At 43.2% G+C, this 12,475-nt stretch overlaps 1 protein-coding gene across 1 annotated transcript in view; it reads right to left on the reverse strand.

The window, feature by feature from the left end:
- GRTP1 (growth hormone regulated TBC protein 1) overlaps positions 1-12,475 on the reverse strand; it is a 54,689-nt gene that overhangs the window by 7,904 nt on the left and 34,310 nt on the right. The window contains exons 7-8 of the mRNA XM_075850296.1: positions 6,532-6,704; positions 189-374 (exon numbers count right to left, since the gene is read on the reverse strand). Coding sequence (XP_075706411.1) covers positions 189-374; positions 6,532-6,704 — 359 coding nt within the window. The remainder of the gene's footprint in view (positions 1-188; positions 375-6,531; positions 6,705-12,475) is intronic.

The raw sequence follows: 12,475 nt of genomic DNA on the forward strand, positions 1-12,475 counted from the left end.
ATCTTTATGACAAGAATGTGCCCAACCTTCATGTCATGAAGGCTATGCAGTCTCTGAAGTCATGTGGGTATGTCATGGAGCAGTTTGCCTGGCGACATTAACTCAGAGAGGGAGGGTGTTTGAAGGAAGGTGATAATTGTGACTCGTCTTACATAAAAATATACCATCGTCCAACTTTCTTACCATACCTGCATAAAGAGATGGCATTCTGTAACAAACTTCCCTTTTGTTATGTCTTTGAACTTCTCACAAACATCTGGAAAATTATTGGCTTCCATAATGTAAGCTTGGTACTGCTTTATTAGTGTTAAGGCCACACGAAAAAGCACTTTTGATCCCTCATAGAATAAACAGTCCCAGATGCGTAGTACAGTCTGTGGAGAATAAAACCAATATATAATGATGTATGGCACAGAACAAAGAAACAAAAAACATCTGTTACTTTCCTTCTATTTCTGTTAAATAAAAGGTAATTGAAACAGTTAAAGGGAAACTGTCACCAGCATTTTAGCTATAAAGCCAGCAATACCTGGTGAAAGTGGGTGAAAAATCATTGTCATCGAAGCTATAAATATGTTCTAAGTAAGCTCTGTAGCTTTAGTATTCCATTTTTCAGTGGTCCCACGCCGTATGCAAATGAGCAGAAAAGAGTCAAATCTTCATCTGAAAAGAGTCAGGTTTTCATTCCTCCAGCATCTCAGAGTGGACTCCACCTCCTTCTTTTTGATTGACAGCTCCTTAGCCAGTCAGGGCCGGACAGGTGGTGGCAGTGGGCGTGGTTAAGAAGCTGCATCCCAGAGGGAAAAATAATTACCATAAAAGGCGGGAAAAGTTTAAACGACTATATTTACTGACAGAGGAGGACTTCAGGAAAGAAGAGAACAGGAACGAACTCTGGACAGCTGCGGCCATTGAGGGGTCAGGTGAGTTTAACAGGTAAGATGTTGATGACAGGATCCCTTTAAAGCACGTGGCAACAATTCTTCATATATCTCATGCAGCAATTCAGTATTGAGAACCAAGACTACATTGGCCATGCAGTTTTGCATCCCATGGACAACACATGCATACTTAGAACCCTCTGCACATATACCTAGTCCTGGACGCTGGTCCCAGAGAGCAGGATATTCAGAATGAGCAGTTCGTTTACAAACTGCTGTACAAGGTATATTATAAACGGTAAGCACATCACGTACTAATTTTAGCCACCTTTATGTGCAGTAACTTAGCGAATCCTTTAATTCCAAAAAGATACAGCGCATTAGAATATTAACTAAATTATACATCTTGATGTTACCTAAAAACATTTCTACCTTCCTATGTACTGTTGGAAAAATTTAATAGGTTCCCTAATGTATCTTAAAGAGGATCTGTCACTAGTTTATTGATGCCCTATCACCTAACTAATCGAATAGGCGCTATGATGCTGATAATAAACTTTTTTGAAAAAAATTACTGTCGTTATTTGCAATGTGATGGCCATTTTTCTAAATATGCTAATTTGGCTATACTTGCCAAATGGGAAGTAACTTTCTTTTCCCTTGGGCGGTGTAATGTTTCCTGTATGACACTGTCCAATCATCATACAGTTCTCCTCTTCCGAGCCCAGCTACACAGCGTGATCATATAGTATACAGCTTCCATTCCCAACTGTTTTCAATTGGTAATCCCTCCGGTTGTTTCTCAACTGCGATCCTGGTGTCATGTGAAAGATTAGAATCTCATCCTACATATGCCACCAGAACCACTGTTCTATATGGTCCACAGACAGAGATATGGCTATTTGAAGTGACCCTCTTCCCTCCAGCCTCAGTATCTCACACTGTGTGAAGCAGCTTCATGCTGATAGGACAGCATAAGAGGCGGTGAGGTAGCTCCACCTCAGGAGAATTGCTGGTGTTGACACCCATTTGTCAAATATAGGCTCATTTGCATAGAAAAAAGCTCATAACTTTTAAAATAATAAACTTTTTGGGACACAATTTTCACTGGCATTAGGAGTGTGTCAGTGCCTATTAGCTAGGAGATTGGGCATTACTAAACTAGTGAGAGCCTCTTTAAGCAGGAAAGGTTTCAGGAAGAGTAGAGTATAGAAATCAACTCAAATTAAACAGTCAATATGAGTGGTGGTAAAACGAACATATAAAATTGTTGCTCCAATTCACTAGATTTTAAAGAGGTTCTCAAACATATGGGAAGAGCAGAACAATACAAGTTCGAACAAACTAAAAACCAAGCTGAACTTGAGTAATGCAATTACTGTAGATGACTTGTTTGAGTAATCTAAGGGCCCTTTAACACGGGCCGATAATCGGGCATATTTATAAGACTGCTCGTTTCCGATCATTGCCCTGTGTAAACAGGACAACGTTCAGCCGATGAACGAGCAAAAGCTTGTTGATCAGATGATCGTATAGTTTCTGCAGCAGAAAATATCATTGTTGGCAGCATGTCTCCCTGTGTAAACAGGGAGACATGCTGCCGACATGATAGAGATGCATAGGAATGAGCGATCGGAGTAACGAGTGCTCGTCCCCATACATTGCTGATAATAGCTCCTTTTGAAAGTAGAAAACGGGTGCCGATTAATGAGCTGTCTCGTTGATCGGCACTCGTTGTTAGGCCAATCTTGGCCGTTGTAAAAAGGCACAATTCTCCTGCTTTGTTCCTTATCTTACAAATCTCAGTACAAATAACCCCCCTCCACATATAGCTATTCACAGACTACAGGCTGCCACGAGCATGAGCCTGTTGTCAGCTGAAAGATTTGTAGGAAAAATTTACAAAATTCCAGTGCCCCACAGCCTTGCATATACATTATTAGAACATTACTGCTTGTAAAGGCAGATATACCGATAATAGCAGTATATCGGGGATTCTTATTTTTCATCTGCATCACCAAACCAGGGCACCTACCTGTCTATCTATGATGCCATGCTTGGTGCCCCAAAGGAAAGGCATAGTCTGCATCAGAAAACAAAAGGATGAATGCTATCAAGATGTGCATTCAGCTTTTGGTTACATGCAGGATGACTACTGGACAGCAGTGGTATGAAAATGAACTCCTAGAAAAATCAGGAATATTATCACGGACTACTAAAAGGATTATTTATTTACCACAGGATATTTCACCTGTGCCTTTGTGGAGATGATAGATTATATATATATATATATATATATATATATATATATATATATATATGGTGCCTATATAGTGCAGCATAGGATTATATATATATATATATATATATATATATATATACACACACACACACACACACACACACACACACGTATACCTGTGTTCCTAGATCTATTAGAAGTGTGACGGTTTTACTCTATGGTGGTTCTTGTACATTTGCGAGTTCAAAAGGAGATTTTATATTACTCAAAAAGCAGCAGTTCTAGCGCTGAACATTAAAAAGGCAGGGGCACACCAACAGTTGCCCGACCCTGGGTTTCGCCCTCTCCGCTTTTCCCAGGGGCATGTAGTCGTATCAAAACAGGTCCATTTAAAAGCTGCACATATTCAAATTCTACAACCCACAACTTTATACAAATATTATAGTACAGTGTATATGGTACAGAGGTTAAAGAGGCTCTGTCACCAGATTTTGCAACCCCTATCTGCTATTGCAGCAGATAGGCGCTGCAATGTAGATTACAGTAACGTTTTTATTTTTAAAAAACGAGCATTTTTGGCCAAGTTATGACCATTTTTGTAGTTATGCAAATGAGGCTTGCAAAAGTCCAAGTGGGTGTGTTTAAAAGTAAAAGTCCAAGTGGGCGTGTATTAGGTGCGTACATCGGGGCGTTTTTAATACTTTTACTGGCTGGGCGCTCTGAAGAGAAGTATCATCCACTTCTCTTCAGAACGCCCAGCTTCTGACAGTGCAGATCTGTGACGTCACTCACAGGTCCTGCATCGTGACGGCCACATCGGCACCAGAGGCTACAGTTGATTCTGCAGCAGCATCAGCGTTTGCAGGTAAGATCGACTTACCTGCAAACGCTGATGCTGCTGCAGAATCAACTGTAGCCTCTGGTGCCGATGTGGCCGTCACGATGCAGGACCTGTGAGTGACGTCACAGATCTGCACTGTCAGAAGCTGGGCGTTCTGAAGAGAAGAGGATGTTACTTCTCTTCAGAGCGCCCAGCTAGTAAAAGTATTAAAAACGCCCCGATGTACGCACCTAATACACGCCCACTTGGACTTTTACTTTTAAACACACCCACTTGGACTTTTGCAAGCCTCATTTGCATAACTACAAAAATGGTCATAACTTGGCCAAAAATGCTCGTTTTTTAAAAATAAAAACGTTACTGTAATCTACATTGCAGCGCCTATCTGCTGCAATAGCAGATAGGGGTTGCAAAATCTGGTGACAGAGCCTCTTTAATCTCATACTCCCATTATGGGCACATGATCTATACCAAATCGAATATTGCTGTTACCTTTCATTCATAAAATAAATCACATGACTCAAATGGACCAATAAGGGACCACTATTACGTTTCATTCACCAAAATCACATAAAAATTATACTTATTAGTGTTCCTTTATTGGTCAATTTTAGTGAAGTGGTTTCTTCTATTGTGCCTTTTTCATGATACATTAAGTACTTTTTAATTGTAGTTTTGTGAGTATAATAAAATCTCCTTTTGAAGTGTGACGGTTTTACATTATGGTGCATCTTGAATATAGATCTAAGAACACAGGTCCGTATATCTCTACAAAAGGCAGAGGCAAAATATTCAGCGTCTATAACATCTAGTTGTTTGATGGATATACTCCTGTATAGAGGAATCCTCTGTTTCAAAGTGACCACTTCTGCAGTACCGAGCCTTAGTGTCTAGCATCAGAACTTCTTCAAGTGGTGGAGAAGTGAACTTTGCTTTGAAATGTAATTTGCTAATTATTTTGTGAAACAGTGTGGAGGTGTTCAGATGGCACTAGTTTTCTTAGGTGCTCGAGATAGGGTCCCAACCCATATGGAAACGCTATATATATATATATATATATATATATATATATGTGTATCTACATCATCTGTATATATCTCCTCAGTGCCTGACGAAGGTCTCGCGACCAAAACGTTGCACGTAAGCCGCTGGCATCACAGAAAATCAAAATAAATAATTTTTCACCTTTCCAAGAGTGTGCCGAATACTTCTTTGCATATTTTGTGAAGCATTTAGGTGGACTTTAGCTTCTCACAATCGTACATAACTATGATGCTAGGAGCCCGGCTCCCTGCACCATGTTCGGTCTGGGACTTCCGGCCGAAATAGGTTCCGTCCATTACGGACGTAACATGGTCGTGTGAACCCAGCCTAAAGACCACAGGATAATTATTTATAAGAACACCTAAACTTTAACTGCCATTAATAGTCCCTCTAACTAGGGACATTACTATTAAAGCATAGACCACCAGAGATTCATTTATTGAAGAACCAGAAATGGTCTTTAAATGGACACTAATTTTTCTAAAAACTTATGGTAATCTTATAGTATACCTGGTGTAGATAAATGTTGTAATTTATTTACTGTCAAAAGTTAGTTGTTTTATCCATGCAAATTCTATGTGAAGTTACTGTCACTAGATGTGTCCCTTCCTGTAATCTACTGTCCACCCCTGTTGTCAAGCAAAATCCGTCCCTAGTTACAGAGCAGAAATGAGGAACTGCAGAAGGTGGGGGTGTGTCTCTTCACTACCTGCCCATACAAGACTATGGAAAGGAGAGGGGGAGCAAGTTGAGAAAGACATAGATACACTGCCCATAGAAGTCTATGGAGAAGGGAGGGGAGCAGGGAGAGAAAGACACAGACACACTGCCCATAAAAGTCTACCGAGAGGGGAGGAGGAGCAGAGTGAGAAAGATACAGACGTTGCCGATGCTGGTAAGATTTCCATATCATCCCAATGCTGGATTCTCAGCTACACTGCTCATTACTACTGTATAATCTCCTTCATGCTGCTGCAGCATCTATATATGTGATAGAGATAGAAGAGCAGGATACTCCTCTTCTATGTGTGCAGTGTATCGAAGACATGATAGCCATTAGGCTCCACCCACTAACTCAGAGACAGCTGTGAATTAGAGATCGAGCCTGCAGAGGGGAAAATAAGTCATACAATGGGCAGAAATAGTGTTATTCCTCAAGTATATGACAGTATATGACAGCTTATTCTGAAAAGTTACCTGAAAAGTAAGGTACGCTTTGAGTCACCAGGAATGGCTATAGAAACCCTAGAGCATGAAGGATAGATTCTGGCTACACCAATAGATCACCATAAAGGGACACAAAGGCACTAGACCATCCACTTGGTAACGCTTGCATAAGGTGGTAACAAATTACTAGAAGTCTGTAACTGGAGACAAGGGGCATATATTTGCTTTAGTATAGTTATGAGAATGGGCGCTAGGATCATTTACTGGTAAATCCACAGTACGAAAATGTAATATGCATGACATAAAAAAAAGTTACAAATAATAACAGATCTAGAAGCAGCATAATGTGAACTTACCTCTATTGGAAGGACATCAATGAACAAACAAATAAACCACCGGGAAACCAAAAGAGTCCACATGACACCATGTCTATTTATTAATTCTGCTACAGCTGGGATCTTCATATTCACCAGTTCCCCAAGCACTTCCTGGTCAGTTTTAAGACCCATCATTGCAGGGCTGTAATAGTCTAATAAAATAAAATAAAAAAAATCAACAATCTTAATAATAATAAAAACTAATAATAGTAATAATAAATAATAATAGTTTATTAGAATGTATGTTGTATTTAAGACAACACATCTGAGAACAGGCTGTAGGACCTCTACCTCTAGCAAGGGACCTCACACAATTCAATTTTATCTTCTAGTAAACTAAATAAGATTAGAAGATGTTCTGGGAAAGAGTTTATCCTGTCACCATTGTCTCATTGCAGTCTAGATTTAAAAAAAAATAAAATATTTTTCAGCACAAAGCATGTCCTTTAACCTTCAAGAAATAATGGCACTGACCTTTCTAGACAGAGAACACAGTCTGATAATAGATAATGTTTTTATCGGGCTCCAGTCACACATTTCAGCATGTCAAATAAGGTATATAGAGATTACAGTATAATAAATCACCAGTACTTGAGGTCCCAATAGCAAATTGTTAACCCCTTCCCAGATCATGAGGGAATGTATTCCATGTTTATGGGTCTATTAGGCCCCTTAATATACATGATTGCATTCATAACGATCCTTGCAATAAAGATAAACTGTTCTTTATACTGGAAGGCGAAAGACTTACAAAACGAAAATTCCCTAAAAGCACTGGTGGAATTTCAGCATTTTCCCATAAACCTGCGTACAAAATTACTCAGTGATTAACTTTTAGTACATATGTACTCCAAAAATATAACTAAAATTGTATAACTCCATCGATGGAAAAAAATTAAACAGCGAGTATGCGGCAATGAAAAAAAAAACGCTGGCTGTAAAGTCTGATGTCTTAAGAATGATCTCTGAAATTTGTCAGTGAATGTACACATTCTTCTTAATCAGGGATGGTTTTTAGCCTCTGAATGTAATGTGTACCAGAGAATAAAAAAGTTGTTTTGGATTTGTCCTGTGGAATTAAATTTATAAGAATGAGTAATGACGTTTTCCAAAAGTTACTCTACAATGAAATTGGCTTTTATTATTACACTTATTATAATGATCAGCATGTGACCTTCTTCTCTGTTACTGGTAGCTTAAGAACACGGAGCCTAAAAGATGTTCACTTCCAATGCTAATACTTGTAATCTACTTATTGGAAGCTTCAGATCAGTAGTAACCAGAAATACAGTTTAATCTTTAAATTCCTCATTTCCTGGAGCTTACTATTTTCTTGCAGATAACAGGCTCCTTAGGGGTCAAAAGTAAAAAATTTACTGTAGCTTCTCACTTTAGCTGTCCACATAGCTGTGATAAAAAGGGATACTTCGGTCAGAAAGGGTATCTTTTTTTTTATTAAACTCAATATTCACGAAAAAAAAAGTGTGTTTTTTTTTAGAATTAGGTATCCATGGAGCCTCCTTTGTACAGCTGCACATGCCCTGTGGTTATGTTTGTAGGTTCACAGCAGTATCGGTATGGCATAACCACAGAGCATGTGCAGCTGAACAGAGGAAGTTCCACGGAAGAGATGCCCCTTAGACCCCACAAATACCTAGCCTCCGCCCATATTGATCCAGCCGGATCACGGCGGTCAAAACTAGCTTGACAGTTACCTCTCTAATCGTGGCACTTTTAGGGCTAGGAGGACAAATGTTGCCAGTATAAATGGTGGAGGTGTGGTGCTCCAATTGAATCACCATCCCTCACTCCTCCCTGATAACACTCTGGCTGAGCAGCAGTTCTAAGTAATCCTCTCTGTAATGCCATTAGTGCACACAGAGCGGAAGCTAAATACACAACACAAAGAATTTAAAAAAAATATCAAGAAAACCAACCACCCGTTTTAAAAAATAAATACATATAAAAGCCACATATTGCTTTTGCCATTTGATTAAAAAAATTGCCAAAATTGTTGCTTTATATTTCACTATCTAGTTTTATTTAACAGCCCCTCCCCCCAAAAAAACAAAAACAAACAGTTATTCATTAACTTGAAGAATCAGATCTCACACTCGCACATTCATGAATGGTTGGAAACTCATTCCTGTCCTCAGCCTCCAATGTGCCTCAAGCGAATTATAACCAAGAATATACAAAAATAAAGTAATACTGATGTGGTAAGATTTGAAAATGTTTAACCCAAAAGATCAATTTGTTAAAAACACCAACAAAGTCAGATGAAACTTTGGACAGCATCCTTTTTTTCTTTTCAATTGTCTTTATATTAAGACAAACATATAGATTGTAATAAAACATATATGCAGTGACATGTTATATAGTACATTAGTAAGAAACATTAAAATAATACGGGACATAACTCGGTGACGAGGGAAGGGTGTGGGGTTAGGGGGTTGTTGCTGTGGGATAAAGGAGAATAAATTTCCCCAATCAGGTATTAATAGTTTATTACTAGAAGCAGGGGCGTAACTAGGAAAGACTGGGCCCCATAGCAAACTCTTGTCTGCCCCCCCAGGTGCCACACGCAGCCCCCCTTATAGACAGTGCCTCCTGTAGATTGTGCTATACAGCCCTGACTGTAGACTGTGTCACACCCCACTTGTAGATAGCGCCCATGGCCGGCCTTAGCTATGTTCGACCAGTGCGGTCGCACAGGGCGCCAGCCGCCACATGGCAAGAGGGGCGCCAGCGGGTGTGTGTATCCCCGCGCCGTTGCAACTACCAGCGGGGATATATATGGGCAGTGACATCAGGGGAAACTCCTGAAGCGGAATCCACGGTCACAACCTTGCAGACACTATGATCGGGGATTGAACTCCAGGAGAAGCCAATGACGTCATGGACACAGATGACAGGAGCTTCTCCTGGAGTGGAATCGACGGTCATAGCGTCTGCAACGCTGTGACCGGAGATTCCGCCTCAGGAGTTTTCCCTGATGTCACTGTCCATATATGGACAGAGGCATCAAGCAGTGCTCCATGAGCGGAATCCCTGGCCACACAGGGATTCCGCTCCTTCAGGGAGCTACAGTGGTGCTATCTATACTGGAAGGGGGGGTTGCTATCTACAGGGGGGCACTATAGCAGAGCAGGGAGGTATCTCCCTGCTCTGCTGTCGACTAGCCCCACTGTAGCTCCCTAAAGGAGCGGAATCCCCGTGTGGCCGGGAATTCCATTCCTGGAGCGCTGCTTGATGTTTCTGTCCATATATGGACAGTGACATCAGGGGAAACTCCTGAAGCGGAATCCCCGGTAACAGCATTGCAGACTCTATGAACGGGGATTCCACTCCAGGAGAAGCCAATGACGTCATGAACACAGACGACAGGAGCTTCTCCCGGAGTGGAATCGACGGTCATAGCGTCTGCAACGCTGTGGACGGGGATTCCGCCTCAGGAGTTTTCCCTGATGTCACTGTCCATATATGGACAGAGGCATCAAGCAGAGCTCCAGGAGCGGAATCCCCGGCCACACAGGGATTCCACTCCTTCAGGGAGCAACAGTGGCGCTATCTTTACTGGAAAGGGGGGGGGGGGTTGCTATCTACAGGGGGGCTGTGGGCTGTGTGGCACTACCTACAAAGTACAACTGTGCAGGAGCACACAAAATACCCAGCTTTTCCGCGTATCAAAAAAAGTGTGGAAATAAACTAAGATATAACTTTTAATTAATCTAGCTAAAAGGATTAATCCTTTACTCAGACTAAATAAAAGTTATATCTTAGTTTATTTCCACACATTTATTATATAGCTGGGAAAGCTGGGTATTCTGTGTGCTCCTGCACAGTTGTCCTTTTTTGAAGGTCTATTGCCCGCCAGCTATAAGGGTCATTTCGTAGTCCTTGCACTACCTACAAGGGAGCTGTGGGCTGTGTGGCACTACCAAACAGGGGGCTGTGTGGCACTACCAACCAGGGGGCTTTGTGGCACTACCAACCAGGGGGCTGTGTGGCACTACCAACCAGGGGGCTGTGTGGCACTACCAACCAGGGGGCTGTGTGGCACTACCAACCAGGGGGCTGTGGGGCACTGCCAACCAGGGGGCTGTGCGGCACTACCAGCCAGGGGGCTGTGCGGCTCTACCAACCAGGGGGCAAGGGGCTTTGGAGCACTACCAACCAAGGGGCTGTGCGGCGCTACCAGCCAGGGGGCTGTGCGGCTCTACCAACCAGGGGGCAAGGGGCTTTGGAGCACTACCAACCAAGGGGCTGTGCGGCGCTACCAACCAGGGGGCTGTGCGGCGCTACCTACCAGGGGGCTGAGCGGCGCTACCTACCAGGGGGCTGAGCGGCGCTACCTACCAGGGGGCTGCGCGGCGCTACCTACCAGGGGGCTGCGCGGCGCTACCTACCAGGGGGCTGCGCGGCGCTACCTACCAGGGGGCTGCGCGGCGCTACCTACCAGGGGGCTGCGCGGCGCTACCTACCAGGGGGCTGCGCGGCGCTACCTACCAGGGGGCTGCGCGGCGCTACCTACCAGGGGGCTGCGCGGCGCTACCTACCAGGGGGCTGCGCGGCGCTACCTACAAGGGGCTGCGCGGCGCTACCTACAAGGGGGCTGCGCGGCGCTACCTACAGGGGGAATCTGTGAGTGGGGAGCTGATGGTCATTTTACTGTGAGTGGGGGGCTGATGGTCATTTTACTATGAGTGGGGGCTGATGGTCATTTTACTGTGAGTGGGGGGCTGATTGTCATTTTACTGTGAGTGGGGCGCTGATGGTCTTCAAGTGGTTTCCACCTCTGACCTCCAATTGGAGCTTTTTTTCCCCTGCGTCTTTTGCATTCGCTTCAACAACTTAAGAAAAAATACAAAAAGTCACATAACGCTGTCAGTTCCTGAAGGAATTTTGAGGCAGATTTTTTTTGCCTTACAAAAACCGTGTGTGGAGTGCTTGTTCTTAGCCGTTTCTGTCTTTCTCAAAACAATTTTTGGTAGGGGCGCCCTGAGGAAAAGGTCCGAAAAAGTTGGGAAACTCTGTACTAGGCTACAGGATCCCGTCATGGAGCAGCTCAGTTAGTCATGGGAACGGGCCTAGGTGAGTAAAATTTTTGTTTTTGTTTGGGGGCACTGTCTACAAGGGGGAGGTGCGGGGACTGTATGGCACGATCTACAAGGGGGAGGTGGGGGACTGTATGGCACTGTCTACAAGGGGGAGGTGGGGGACTGTATGACACTGTCTACAAGGGGGAGGTGGGGGGGCTGTATGGCACGATCTACAAAAAGGAGGTGGGGAATTATAGCACTGTCTACAGGGAGGCTATATGGCAAAATCTACAGGGGGCACTATACTGTGTGGGGGCCACTAAGTGGACATTATACTGTGTAGGGGTACTACAGATGGCATAATACTGTGGGCACAATTAGAGAACAAAATACTGTGTCCTTGAAGGGGTTGTAATATATTATTAAATATTATTATTACACTGTATGGTGGCACTAAAGGGGCATTATAATTTTTTTAATGATGGGGTGGGGCGCCGAAAGATAACTTCGCACAGGGCGCCATCTATCCTAGGGCCGGCCCTGATAGCGCCCCCCCACCTCCCCTGTAGATATTGCCATAAAGCCCCCCTGTATATAGCGCCATACAGCTCCCCTTGTATATAGTGCCACAGCCCCCTTAGTAGATAGTGCCACACACAGACCCCTGTAGATTGCGCCACAGCTCTCCCCCTTGTAAATAGTGCCATACAGCCCCCCTAGTAGATAGTGCCACACAGCCCTTTAGATATAGTGCCACACGGCTCCCCCATGTGTATAGTGCCACACAGCCCCCCCCCTTGTTTATAGGGCAAAATCATTACAGCGGTTGGGATTTGGGATCAGATAAAAAAAAATTAGATTGCAGGGAAATTCCACCACAT

The sequence above is a fragment of the Rhinoderma darwinii genome, chromosome 2 (genome assembly GCF_050947455.1).
Source record: "Rhinoderma darwinii isolate aRhiDar2 chromosome 2, aRhiDar2.hap1, whole genome shotgun sequence".
NCBI lineage: Eukaryota > Metazoa > Chordata > Amphibia > Anura > Rhinodermatidae > Rhinoderma > Rhinoderma darwinii.